We start from the raw sequence: 14,837 nt of genomic DNA, 5'->3' as shown, positions 1-14,837 counted from the left end.
GTGGGTTGAAAGGAGAAATTCCATCATTTGCTCTCTCCATCTTATTATTTCAGGTTTTCTGTTGTGTTTTGATTTATTATTTTTTAAATAATGATAATTAGGAAGTTTGAGAAATGTTGGAAGTCTTGTTAGAAGTGAAGAACAGAAAAACAAGGAAAACGGGGAGGCATTCCCACCAGGAACACTACAGCTTTGTTTTAAAACTCTTTTGACAAGAAGAGGTGGTTGGGACACCAGAACAGATGAGGGCAGCTCACCTACCAGTAGACTCAGGAAGGTGTCCTTGGGTGAAGAGTCAACCTTCAAGGTACCAAGGTAGAAGGCAGGGCCCAAATAGTCCTTTGGGACAGGCCTCCAGGTGGCAGAGCGGAGTCTGGAGGAAGAGTAGAGCCTTGAAGAAGAGAAAAGACCCTTCCCCACTCTAGTGCAAACACTGACCCTAGATTTCCCCACCCAGGGACTAGGAGATGTATTAGATTAGAAGCATTAAAATCAAGAGTCAGGAGACTTGTTCTAGGGTTCTAGTCCTGACCCCAAAGCACTCTATAATCCTGGGTAAATCAGTTGTCTGGATTTTAGCTCTTCATCTGCAAAGAGTTTGACTTCTATAAGCCCCTTGATACCTCCAAAGGTTTAGGCATAAGGAGGAACATACCTTTCAAAGAAGCTCATTGTCATTTCCAGAGAATAGATAGCAAAACCATTCAGGGGAACCTTATTGATAGTAACTGATTCAGTTAGTCCTGCAGGTGAGAGTAAGAAAAAATACAGGGATTGGACATTCTCCAGTGTCTGGGATAAAGAAATTCAGACTGTATATGCCTGTGACAAAGAATCAGCCAGGAGGGCAAAGACTTGTCTAACCTGCTATTACCGAAAGTTTCCTGTTACATGGTTCCATATTATGAAGAAAGTTTCCCACTTAGTATCAGTACTTTCTCTGAAATTCCCAATGGCAGACTGGGTCCGGCTCTACAACAGGCCAGGGCCCTACCTAACCGTTCTGCTTTTCCACCCAGGAGAACTGGAAAAGGCAGGACAATGGAGAGGGAGCCTTTGGTCCAGGGACCTATTCATCCCACTGCTCAAGGGACTCATTTTCTCCTCCCAACAGCAACATCGTCCCAATCTGAGAATCCAAGTAACTACAAAGAGAGATTACAGCCTGTTTCCCACCTTTCCGCTGATCTTGAATTTTCCACGAAAAATTGACTCGTCCTTGATTTTCTACCAGGATCCTTAGAAGTTGACATTCCTAAAAAGAAAAAGAAAAAATAAGAAGGAAGTTGGCATTCCTGCTTGGGATAGACCATTTTACAGAGACTACATGTCCTCACAGAGTTTTTACTCTCCAACGCATTCTTTTCTCTGAGTCCCAAATAGAAAGACAAGCAAATGGGAGAAAAGGGGTCTCCAGAGTACAGCAGTCCTTCTCTCTCATGAGGACCCTTTGTGTTCCTGTTCCAAACTCAATCTTCCCTTTCATCTGCTGATCTGCCTTAAGAAAGGCAGAGAGGCTCAGCTGTGTGCTTTTTTTTTTTTTTAAAGACTTCATTTATTTATTTGACAGAGAGAGGGAGATCACAAGTAGACAGAGAGGCTGGCAGAGAGAGAGGGGGGGAAGCAGGCTCCCTGCTGAGCAGAGAGCCCGATGCGGGGCTCGATCCCAGGACCCTGAGATCATGACCTGAGCCGAAGGCAGAGGCTTAACCCACTGAGCCACCCAGGCGCCCCATCAGCTGTGTGCTTTTGATCAGAGACCCAAGCAGCAGCTAATGATTGACTCAGGACCTAACGGGAAGTTCCATTTACCCTGTAGCATGTATGTTGCAACTCTGCTACACCTGGACCTGGGAGATGCAGTTATGCTTATAGCCCTAAGCACTTGTTGACGGAACCCTAAGTGAGAAGCAATATCAAAGGGCAGTGGCAGAGAAAGGCGGTATTCTATCTCAGGACCAGGCTACGCTTGCTTTTGAGTCAGATGTCTAGGGCAGCACCAAGACTCTTGAATCACATACCCTGATTTTAGGAATAATCAACGTCTTAGTATGATCATCCAGAAGTCCTATACTTATCTCATTCAAAAACACCTGCAAAAGAAGAGCCAGCATCAGACTTACTGGCCCACCTGAAGAAAGAAGAGAGGCTCTAATTTAGGAAGCAGGTCATTTTGAAGGAAGAGACCAGCCTTGGTGATCACAGATGGCTACAAGCTGAACAGGAGGACTTCACAGGCTTAAGTTCTAACAAAGCCAAAAACAAATCTCTTTGGCTTGACTTTATATTCCCAATGCCTCACAAATAATAGGTGCTTGAAAATACCATCTAATAGTAAAGCTGACCAGTGACTACCCACCCCAATAACAGAGTCCGGTTCTGCTTACCTCCATTTACAGTCTGTTGATACCTACCTGTGCTGTATCGTGAACATTAGCATGGAGAGAACCTCCAGAGCAAATGGAAGTTTCATAAAGCACGAATCCATAGGACTGGCCATTCCCACTGTTTATAGGGAGGTTCTCCATGTTGACTGGTGTATGAGATATAACTGGCTAAGAGAGAAACATAGCAGAAACAGGGGCCAGGGTGGTGAGAAGTTGGGATTCTTCTTCTTTAGGCCCTTGTCATTTTTTGTTGTACATCCTAATGGTCCCCAACAGTTCTTTGGGTAAGAAATATTAAACCCATGCTATTTGATGATTTTCATCATCTCCACTGACCAGGAAACTCAGGGGATAGTAGGAGCATCATAGAGGGAACAATTGCTGTAATCATGAGAATTAATGGAGTGAATAAACTGTATTTTAACATAACTGAAGTTGAATAAGAATTATGCACTAAAGCAAACATTTAGTTAGCATCTACATTATGTGCCAATAACTGTATTTATCTAAAACAGCAACAGCAGAAGTGAAACTAATATGAATTCAAGAGTTAATATTTTTCAAGCAATTTTCACCTTTTCTTCAAAATAGGACAGATAGTCTAATTTTAAAGGGAGAGAATGGACACGTAAAAGTTCAGTGATTTGGCCTATTGGATGGTGAAGAAGAGTCAGAAACTCAGTTTTATGGGTTCCTGGCTCTCAGTGTTTCCTATATGGATTACGCAGTTCCACCTAAGAACATCTAGCAGATGGTTGATCTGAGCTGGGAAACAGGATCCTCTAATATCCTGCTTCCCACCCCCCCAACTCATTCTTCAAGTTCAAACCCCTTTACAGTCTGCCCGGAGAAAAATTTTGTGGTTCTTACCCCATAGTTCTAAGTTTGGACAAAATCTAAAAGATTTATTTTCACCCTTCCCATAAAAAGTCCTTTAAAGAATCTCTACTCTGTGGCCTAAAGCTCTCTCCCACAGGTCCCCAGTAGCCAACCCCCCATTCCAGGGCCAGGTAGTACTCACCTCATGTAAGTACTGTAGAACATCCCACAGTGGCAAGTAAAGGGATGGTTTCACAGAAGGATACTCAGCCTTGGGAGTGAGCTTGGGCAAAGGTGGCAGAGGCATTGCTGAAATGAAAATAAGCCATGGGGCAAGAAGGGCCTGAAATAACTACTGCTTTCTCCAAATTTCCCCATTCCTACCCATGAACTCTCATATCCCAGGGCCAACAGGAGAAATGGGTCCTATCCTAGAATATGTGTATACTTCTCCAAGAGTGATGAGAAACTGGAAATAACTAAATTGGAATGAGTTTTATGTGCATGGTAACTGATAGCTATAGACCTCTATAAGGTAATGTCGGTCATAGGGACTGAGGGCTCTCAGGGAGCAAGAAATCTACCTTGCGCCTTCTGGCAATGCCAGTGCTCACTTTCTAGCGCATAGCAGATTATTAACTGTATTTATTTTTGCTATCGTATGTAAGGGTACCATGCCATCATACCAAGAGATCTACAAATAGTAAATTATTTAATCTTCACAGTCATTATAGGAGATGGATATCACTGTCTTCATATTTTAGTGAGGAAACAGGCTTCAGGGTCTTGAAACACTCACGAAAAGCCCCTCATCTTTTAAGTGGGAAAACCAGGATTTGAACTTAAGGTTGCCCTTGCCCTTAAGGCTCCAAACTTTTGCCCATGGGGGAACCTTCCCTTCCCTCACCCTTCCACTTTATGAGGAAAGCCATCCCTCAAATTAAAAGTGATTGCGGAGTACCTAAGACAGAGCTAAGGAGTCCTTGAAGCTTGAAATATTTTTCTGTGTAATCCCCGGCCTCTGTCAGGATAGCATCATAGTCTGCAAGACACCAGAGTCACTGGCCAGGCAATCTTCCACAACAGACCCTGTTTCAGCACTGCTGGCATGAGATGGGCCAGGGCTACCAGAGGGAGAGAGAAGATACATCTTCCCCGTGCCCTGGACCAGTCCATCCCAGGCTGGGATGTGTGTGTGTGGGCAGGGGCGAGGGTATGTTATGTCACTCTGGGAATACTCCCCACAACCCTTCCTGGGGATCTGATGCTGCAGAGACATTGGACTCATCCTTCTGTTTTCTAATGGATACCCTTTTCTTCCCTCAATCTGGATTGCCCAGGTGTGTCTATCAGTACCAGCAATCACCATTTGTATTCTGTGTGTCTTAGAAGGTTCAAGTCAAGGGGTGATATATATCATGAGTGAAGCAGGGCTCTAGGTCTGAGGCACCCCATCTACTGCAATGACAACCTGCAGGGGGCATTATGAACATCACAGAAGAAAGGAAAATAGACAGGAATATCCTGAATGCTCAACATAGGTTGTAAGTCAAGAATTCAATGATGCTCAGAAGATGCTTTTGGAACCTTCTCTGTAAAACTCCAGTACCACTTATGCTGGGAGGTGACCATACCAGCAAGCACTTGCCATAGCTAGTGACAACAGGTTTGTGTATCCCAAAATATGTGGCCCCATTCATGAAACCAAAGTTGGTTCCACCATGGAACATATATACATTGAAGGAGATCTCAGATGTGATAAATTTGGACACAGTTTCCTTAACATCTGTAGAGGAGGAAGACAAGAACACAGAGAAAATTAAAAATTAAGACAGAAGTCTTTGGTGAAATCTTATTCTCAACCCCACCCCAGAATCAACTTAATTGTTTTGTGTTTCAATCTCCACTAAGATTCTAGGAGAAAATAGGTGGAATTGGCCAAAACTATTCCAGGAAACCAAGTCTTATCAATACCAAGAGCCTTTTTAAAAATTGTTTTCCTCAGAGTATGGACATAATTTAGCTCCATCTCATATCTATTAAATAATAGCCTAAGAAACTTAATGTGACTTAAATATCTAATGTTCATTAAATTTTCTGAAATTATACAAATAATTAGTATAATCTCATTACTCCCTTCTAGAGTAATATAAAACCACTGCAGTAGTCCACAAGTAGCTGTTCCCAATCTTTAGCCACAGAAACTCTTATTTTTTCATCATGACTTTAAGAGGTATGATCAACCTTCCACTGGCCATCTTAGGGAATTGGTTAAAAGTCAGATATGGGATTCAATTCTGGCTGTGCTCTTTACTACTTGTATTAACTTGGACAACTTCTATTTCTCTATTGGTATTTGATAGGGATTACATTGAATTTGTATATTGCTTTGGGTAGTATGGACATTTGATAATATTAGTTCTTCCAATTCATAAGCATGGTGTATTTTTCCATTTATTTGTGTTGTCTTCCATTTCTTTCATCAATATCTCAGAATTTTCAAAGTATAGGTATTTAACTTCCTTAGTTAAATTTATCCTTGGTATTTTATTCTTTTTTATTTTTATCTGTTAAATGAAAGTCCTAATTTCTACTATCTCATAGTACTGATGAAAGAATACAGGTAAGAAACACACCATAGTGCCTGACATGAAAGTAATCAAAAAACTTGTTTGTTGGGGTGGGTTTTCTTTTGTTTCAGGCCAAGCAGGCTTTCCTCAGTTACCTGGCATTTTTCATTGGTTTACGTTACTTCTGATACAAGTGAGCTTATTTTCATAACATCGACAGCAAAATATCTTTAGCAGCAAAATATTTTTACTAAGTCAACATCAGCCAGGCACTGTTCCGAGTTGTTTACTGCACTTAACCCCCACAACAACCCTATGAGGTGGGGAACATGATAATTCCCATTTTCAGTGAGAACACTGAGGTTTAGCAGACAAGGAAAGCTGCCTTGGATCATGCAGCTAGTCACGCAGACTAGCAGAGCTGAGGCTGAAATCTTGATCTCTTCGGTTGCAGGACCCATGCTTTCAACCATCATTGCATGTTATTTCCTGACAATGACTACCACTTAGTTGACATCGCCATAGCAATGGCCTGCGATTTACCAGAGATTATTAAGACTTAGCAAATGCATCCCCTTCTTCAGAGATGTTGCCTTTCCAAGACCCTTTCCATGACCACCTTGCCTTACCTCTGCAGGCTTGTCCCTCTCTTTTCTGTCACTGCACCTGTTTGCTTCAAAACTCTTGTCAGATGTAGAACCCTTGATTTACATCTTAATTATCTGGCAACACTACTAAATAACAAGCTCCCTGGGGGAAGGGACCAGGTCATTTTTATTCATCAGTTCACCCTCAAGCGTAGCCAAGTCCTTGTACACAAAAGTGTTGAATAAATAGTTTGGGCTGAATGAGCTAATTCATTAGCAAAGAAATGTATGAATGATCCATGACTCAGAACCACCTCTACTTGGGGTCAAACACTGCAAAACACTTACCCTCAGCATTAGCAACTGAATGTTCACTTCCCCATGTGTCAAACCAGCCAACCCAGAATTCCATGATCATAATGGGCTTATTGCTCTAGAAACAAACCAAATCAAATACCAAGTCTGAGAAAATGTAAAAAGAAAATCAGAAAAGCTAAGCACAACAGACGAAAATTTAAGGAACTCATGCTCTTCACTTCTTCAAAGTTCAGCACTTCATTCTCCCTCCTTTCCCATCACCCCTTTACCATCACCCATAGCTTTGGTTTCTCCACCTCTCCTAAACATTCTCCATACTCCTTAAACTTTGTATGTCTCACTGCTGTACCTGGATAGCACCATCTATGATTCCAACCTTGTCATATGTGAGGCTGGTTTTAAAAAAATTGGCTTTGGATAAACAAGGACCTGACTGCAATTCCTGACACAAATATTGAGGCTCACATATACCAAAGGCCCACAGCTAATATTATCCTCAATGGGGAAAAACTGAGAGATTTTCCTCCGTGGTCAAGAATAAGACAGGGATATTCACTCTCATCATACTATTTAATATAGTACTGGAAGACTTAGCCTCAGCAATCAGACAATAAAAAGAAATAAAAGGCATCCAAATCAACAAGTAAGGAGTCAAACTTTCACTATTTTCAGATGACACAATACTCTATGGAGGAAATCCAAAAGACTCCACCAAAAATTTGTTAGAATACATGAATTCAGCAAAGTCACAGGGTATAAAATCAACATACAGAAATCTGTGGCATTTTTACTTGCCAATCATGAAACAGCAGAAATAAATATTAAAGAATCAATCCCATTTATAATTGCACCAAAAACAGTAAGATATCTAGGAATAAACCTAACCAAAGAGGTAACAGTCTGTACTCTGAAAACTACAGAACACATATGAAAGAAATTGAAAAGGACACAAAGAAATGGAAAAACATTCCATGCTTGTGGAATGGAAGAACAAACATTGTTAAAATATCTATACTACCTAGGGAGGGTATGTGCTATGGTGAGTGCTGGGAAGTATATAAGCCTGATGATTCACAGACCTATACCCCTCGGGCTAATAATACATTATATGTTAATAAAAAATTAAAAATTAAAAAAATAAACAAAATTTTTAAAAAATCTGTACTACCCAAAACAATCTATAAATTCAATGAAATCCCTATCAAAATACGACCAGCATTTTTCACGAAGCTACAACAAACAATCCTAAGATTTGTATGGAACTACAAATGACCCTGAAGAGCCAAAGCAGTCCTGAAAAAGTAAAGCAGGAGACCATTCCAGACTTCAAAGCTATATTACAATGCTGTAGTCATCAGGGCAGTATGGTGCTGGCACAATAACAGACACATAGATCAATGGAACAGAAGAGAAAACCCAGAAATGGAACCCACAACTGTACGGTCAACTAATCTTTGACAAAGCTGGAAAGAAGATCCAATGGAAAAAAGACAGTCTTTTCAATAGATGGTGATGGGAAAACTGGACAGTGACATGCAGAAGAATAAAAGTGGACCACTGTCTTATACCATATACAAAAATAAATTCAAAATATATGAACGACCTAGATGTGAGACAGGAAACCATAAAAATCCTAGAGAATACAGGTAGCAACCTCTTTGACCTTAGCTATAGCAACTTCTTACTAGACATGTTGCCAGAGGCAAGGGAAACAAAAGCAAAAATGAACTATTGGGACTTCATCAAGATAAAAAGCTTCTGCATAGAAAAGGAAACAACCAACAAAACTAAAAGGCAGCCTACAGGATGGGAGAAGATATTTTCAAATATCTGATAAAGGGTTAGTATCTAAAATCTATAAAGAATGTATCAAACTCAACACCCCCCAAAAATAAATAATCCAATTAAGAAATGGACAGAAGACATGAATAGGCATTTTTCCAAAGAAGACACCCAGATGGCCAATAGACACATGAAAAAATGCTCCACATCACTTGTCATCAGGGAAATACAAATCAAAACCACAATAAGATATCACCCCACACCTGTCAGAATAGCTAAAATTAACAAGTCAGGAGACAACCTATATTAGCAAGGATGCAAAGAAAGGGGAACCCTCTTATACTGTTAGTGGAATGCAAGCTGTTACAGCTACTCTGGAAAACAGTATGGAGGTTCTTCAAAAAGTTAAAAACAGAATTACCCTATAACCCAGCAATTGCATTACCAGGTATTTACCCAAAAGATTAAAAAAATCCAGATTCAAAGGGGTACATGCACCCTGCTATTTCTAGCAGAATGGTCAACAATAGCCAAATTATGGAAAGAGCCCAAATGTCCAACGACTGATGGATAAGAAGGTGTGGTATATATATATATATACAATGGGATACTCCCCAGCCATAGAAAAGAATGGCACCTTGTCATTTGCAACAATGTGGATTGAGCTAAAGTGTATTATGCTAAGCAAAATAAGTCAGTCAGAGAAAGACAAATAACATATGATTTCAGTCATATATGGAATTTAAGAAACAAAACAGATGAATATATGGGAGGGGGGAAAAAGAGAGAGAGAGGGAAGCAGATCATAAGAGACTCAATATTAGAGAACAAACTAAGGGCTGATGGAGGGAAGGTGGGTGGGGGATGGGCAAAATAGGTGATGGGTATTAAGAAGGGCACTTGTTATGAGGAGCACTGGGTATTATATGTAAGTGATGAATCATTTAATTCTACCCCTGAAACCAATATTACATTATACATTAACTAGAATTTAAACAAAAATTTGAAAAAAGAAAAAAAACTGAGTCTCAGAAGTCACATTGCTGCTAAGTACAGAGCTACTCAAATCCAAGTCTAAGCTGAACTATCAGCTACTAAGTTATACTATCTATCAGGTATTTCATTCATTTTCTCCATATTTAAATTATATTCTCCATAATTAAATTTTATTCTACCTCATCTGTATTGATCCACTGTAATTATTTTTTATTTATTTTTTATTTCTAAAAATTCTTATTTTGTATATATTTGCTAATAAATACTCTGATATATAACAATTCATAAATGTTATTATGTCTTTATGGACTATACTTTTTATTTATATAAAGCAATTGTTATCATATTAAAATAACTAATGATCAAACTTTTACTATGTACCGAGTACTGCTTAAAGTACTTCACTTACTTTGTTCTGTGTGACAAACTATAAAGTAGATATTATGAGTCTTTATTTTGCAAATGAAAAAAATAAGATTAGATAACCCATCCAAGTTCACTCAGCTAGGAAGTACTAGAACTGGGATTTGAATTCAGCCAGACTAGCTTGACTCCACACTCCTAACCAATACACCCTATTGCATCTGGAATGTAAACGACTTATTACCTAAAAGTAGAGGAGAACAAATCAAAGCAATTCCATTTCTCAAAACTTCTAAACTAACTCTTGCCTTAAAACATAGGCATCTCTTTTAAAATTCATGTTACTGGGGCGCCTGGGTGGCTCAGTGGGTTAAAGCCTCTGCCTTCGGCTCAGGTCATGATCTCAGGGTCCTGGGATCGAGCCCCGCATTGGGCTCTCTGCTCTGCGAGGAGCCTGCTTCCCTCTCTCTCTGCCTGCCTCTCTGCCTACTTGTGATCTCTCTCTGTCAAATAAATAAAATAAAATCTTTAAAAAAAAAATTCATGTTACTGGTAACCTAAACTGTCAGATACCATAGGCTTTCAGTCTGATACCTGCATTCCACGTCTAGCCCAACATTTTCAATGCTCCAGAATAATGCACGTTCTTTTTTAAAAAGTTGACATCTTCTGCACAGCAGGAGAGGTAGTTAATATCCCATGGACATTACAATGGAAAGTTATGGTGGGCTTCTCTTGGGGAATATGTCAGGCATTCATATTGTGCATTCTCAGTTTTACTCCTGGAGTCCTCCAGCATCCTCCCATGATCAAAAATAATCATACTGAAAATTGGAAAAAAAAAAAAAAAAGTCATACTGTAAGCCTGAAGACCTGTCCTCCAAGGCCTTTTCTCAGCTGATCCCTGGAGTTGAATACAATGTTTTCTGGATTCTATGTGTTCTTCTATCTTGCCTTAATCCCTTAGTTCTGCATCCTTCAAACATTTACATAAAAAGGGTGTATAGAAAATAAATAATCTGAGCCCTTAAATATCTGTATTCTGCAATACAGTTTCTTCATATTTAGACTGAGTATAAAATTCTAAGTTGAAACTCACTTATCCTCAGAATTTTAAAAGTATATTTCATTGCTTTGCGTTATCCAATGTCAATACTTAAAAATCCTGATTCTCATTGTTTGGTATAGAGTAAGCCTATGGTTTTTCTTTCTGAATAATGTTAATTTTACAATATGGGTCTTTTTTAAATCATTTATTGTGTTGACCATTTGAGGAGTATTTTCAATTTAGAGATACATATCCTTCAGTTAAAGGAAGTTTTCTTACATTAGTTACTTATAATTTCCTTTTCTCTGTGTTCTTTGTCCTCTTTTGATAACTACTATTAGTAAGGTGTTGGGCCTTCTAAATTGATCTTATGAGACATTTATGTTCTCTCATATTTTATATCCTACTGACTTGTACTATTTCTAGGAAATTTCCTCAACTTTACCTCCAACTCATATTTAACTTTTAATATTAGATTTTAATGTCAAAGATTCCTCTGGTCCTTTTCCTTAATATCTTATTCTTCTCTCACACATAAATAATCTTGTTCATATCTTTATGCATATTAATAAGCATTTTTGATGTTATATTCTATTTCCTGAATTAAGTGTATACTCCCTGGCTTCCATTTTCTTCTTTTTTGGTAGTTATTATTTTTCACTGGAAACTTTTATTAAATAAATACCATTTGCATTAAAGAGGGGAAACTGATTTCTGGTATTAAAAAGTTACTGTGCTATTGGTGCACTCGACATACTCCTCTTGGAAATCCTCAAAATCATAATGAAAAATGAGAAATAGAAATACAAACAACATCTTCTATGAATCCAATGGACATCTGAAACTTCAAAGCATAAATTAAAAAAAAAAAAAAAAAAAAGACTGCCAAAGCCCTGAAGTTCTATCAGGTGTTGAACAAACGTAGAAAGAAAGTGCATTTTGTTGAAGATTTTAGTACCAGCACAAATTTCTTCCAAGTAGAAAGCATACCCTATAGTATATTGACAATTTCGTATTTGTAATTACAGAATGGGGTTCACAAGCTGGTAAAAGGAGTACATTTTGCATAATACAATGTATCAGAAGCTTTAAAGAAAATAATTATTGCAGAATCGGGGATAAATTCTGACATCAAGAACACAAAACATGGGGGAGGGTAATAAAAATGTAATTTTATAATGTGTTTGAACTAAGTTGTTACCAACTTAAAATAGACTGATATAAATTTAAGTTGTTTCATGCAAGCCTCATGGTAATCAAAAAGCAAAATGTATGGTAAATATATGAAGGATAAAGAGAAGGGAATCTGAGCATACCTTTAGAGAAAATCATCAAATCACATAAGAAGGGAGCAAGAAAAGAAGAAACAAATGAATTATAAAACAGCCATCAAACAATGAACAAAATGACAATAAGTACATTAACTATCAATAGTTACTTTAAAAGTAAATGGAGTAGCACCTGGGTGGCTTGGTTGGTTAAGCATCTGCCTTCAGCTCAGGCCATGATCCCAGGGTCCTGGGACCAAGTCCTGTGTTGGGCTCTCTGCTCATCAGGGAGTCTGCTTCTCCCTCTCCTTCTGTCCCTCTCCCCTGTTCTTGTTCTCTCTCTCTCTCAAATAAATAAATAAAATCTTTAAAAAAATAAAATAAAATAGGGATGCCTGGGTGGCTCAGTCAGTTAAGCATCTGCCTTTGGCTCAGGTCATGATCACAGGGTTCTGGAATCAAGTCCTGCATCAGGTTCCTTGTTCAGCAGGGAGCCTGTTTCTCCCTCTGCCTGCTGCTCCCAGTGCTTGTTCTTTCGCTCTCTCTCTCTCCCTATCTCTCTCTCTGAAAAATAAATAAATAAAATCTTAAAAAATTAAAAATAAACAAAATAAATAAAAGTAAATGGCCTAATTTTCTAATCAAAAGACATAGAATAGTGGAATGGGTAAAAAAAAAAAATAAGACCCATCTATATGTTGCCTACAAAAGACTTACTGAACATTTAAGGACATACATATATTGAAAGCAAGAGATGGAAAAGATATTCCCTATAAATGGAAATCAAAAGAAAACTGGGATAGCTATACTCATATCACACAAAATAAACTTTAAGCCAAACACTGTAATAAGTGATAAAGAAGGTCATTATATAGGGGATCAATATAAAGAGGTCAATCAAATAAGAGGATATAACATTTGTAAATATTTACTTAATAAGGTTAATAAAATATAAGATGAGCTTATCAAGCTCTTTTCCAAACATAATAGTATAAAACTAGAAATAAATTACAAGAAGAAAACTGGAAAATTCAAAAGTATATAAAGATTAAACATTCTACTGAACAATCAATGGGTCAAAAAAAGAAATCAAGAAATCTTAAGGCAAATGAAAATAGAACTACATATCAAAACTTAAGGGATGAAGAAAAAGCTGTCTAAAAGTTAAATTTGTATGATAAATGCCTACATTAAAAAACAAGATCTCAAATAAACAACCTAACTTGACACCTCAAGGAACTAAAAAAAGAACAAATGAAGCCCAAAGCTAATAGAAGAAAGGAAATAATAATGAACACAATAGAAATAAATGAGAGAATAAAAACACAATAGAAAAGACCAATAAGGGGCGCCTGGGTGGCTCAGTGAGTTAAGCCTCTGGCTTCAGCTCAGGTCATGACCCCAGGGTCCTGGGATTGAGCCCCACATCGGGCTCTCTGCTCAGCAGGGAGCCTGCTTCCCCCTCTCTCTCTGCCAGCCTCTCTGCCTGCTTGTGATCTCTGTCTTTCAAATTAATAAATAAAATCTTTTAAAAAAAAAGATCAATAAATCTAAGGGCTGTTTTTTTTAAAAAAGATAACAAAATAAACAAACTATTGGCTAAACTTACCAAGAAAAAGACAGAGGATTCACATAAATAAAATCAGAAATAAAAGAGGACATGTTATAATTGATATTAATATAAGGAAGGTAAGAGACTGCAATGAACATGCAATGAATATGCTAAAATATTGGACAACCAAGATGAAATACATAAATTTCTAGAAACATACAACCTACCAAGACTGGATCATGAAACTACAGAGAATCAAAAACATCCTAATAAACAAAGGTCCCAAACCAGATGGATTAACTGGATTAATTTGAATTCTGTCAAACATTTAAAGTAGAACTAATGCCAATCCTTTCCAAACTCTTCCAAAAAATAGAAGAAGGAAGTATTTCTAACCTCATTTTCCAAAGCCAGCATTACCCTGATACCAAAACCAGACCAGCACGCTGAAAGAATAGAAAATATCAAGCCAATATACTTGACGAACATATATGCAAAAATCTCCAATAAAATATTAGCAAACTAAGTACAACAATACATTAAAAGAACCATTCACCATGAACAAGTGGGATTTATCTCTGCAATGCAAGAATGGTTTAACATCCACAAATCAAACAATGAAGAACAGAACTGAGAGCCCAGAAATAAACCCACACGTATATGGTCAATTAATTTACAACAAAGAAGCCAAGAATACAAAATGGGGAAAGTTTAGTCTCTTCAATAAATGGTATTAGGAAAATAGGGACAGCCACATGAAACAATGAAACTGAACTCCTATCTTATACCTTACATAAGGATTAACTCAAAATAAATTAAATACTTGAATGTAAGACCTGAAACCATAGAATCCCTAAAAGAAAACATAGGTAGTAAGCTCCTTGATATTGGTCTTGGAAATGATTTTTGGATCTGATATCAAAAGCAAAGGCAACAAATGCAAAAATACAATGGAGACTACATCAAACTAAAAAGCTTCTGTTCAGCAAGGGAAACCATCAACAAAATGAAACGGCAACCTATTGAATGTGAGAAAATATTTCCAAACCATGTATCTGATAATATCCAAATTATCCAAATATCCAAAATACATAAAGAACCCATACAACTCAATAGCAAAAAAACAAATAACCTGATTTAAAAATGG

General features: G+C 37.8%; 1 protein-coding gene across 1 annotated transcript in view; it reads right to left on the bottom strand.

The window, feature by feature from the left end:
- LOC125080031 (beta-galactosidase-1-like protein 3) overlaps window positions 1-14,837 on the bottom strand; it is a 40,132-nt gene that overhangs the window by 4,194 nt on the left and 21,101 nt on the right. The window contains exons 10-18 of the mRNA XM_047693832.1: window positions 6,712-6,796; window positions 4,855-4,992; window positions 4,168-4,248; window positions 3,409-3,515; window positions 2,415-2,555; window positions 2,022-2,093; window positions 1,177-1,255; window positions 656-743; window positions 262-373 (exon numbers count right to left, since the gene is read on the bottom strand). Of these exons, the coding sequence (XP_047549788.1) occupies window positions 262-373; window positions 656-743; window positions 1,177-1,255; window positions 2,022-2,093; window positions 2,415-2,555; window positions 3,409-3,515; window positions 4,168-4,248; window positions 4,855-4,992; window positions 6,712-6,796 (903 nt within the window). The remainder of the gene's footprint in view (window positions 1-261; window positions 374-655; window positions 744-1,176; window positions 1,256-2,021; window positions 2,094-2,414; window positions 2,556-3,408; window positions 3,516-4,167; window positions 4,249-4,854; window positions 4,993-6,711; window positions 6,797-14,837) is intronic.

Source organism: Lutra lutra, chromosome 10 (genome assembly GCF_902655055.1).
Source record: "Lutra lutra chromosome 10, mLutLut1.2, whole genome shotgun sequence".
Taxonomy (NCBI): domain Eukaryota; kingdom Metazoa; phylum Chordata; class Mammalia; order Carnivora; family Mustelidae; genus Lutra; species Lutra lutra.
The sequence above is the reverse complement of the archived record's forward strand: the minus strand, read 5'-3'. Positions and strand labels throughout refer to the sequence as shown.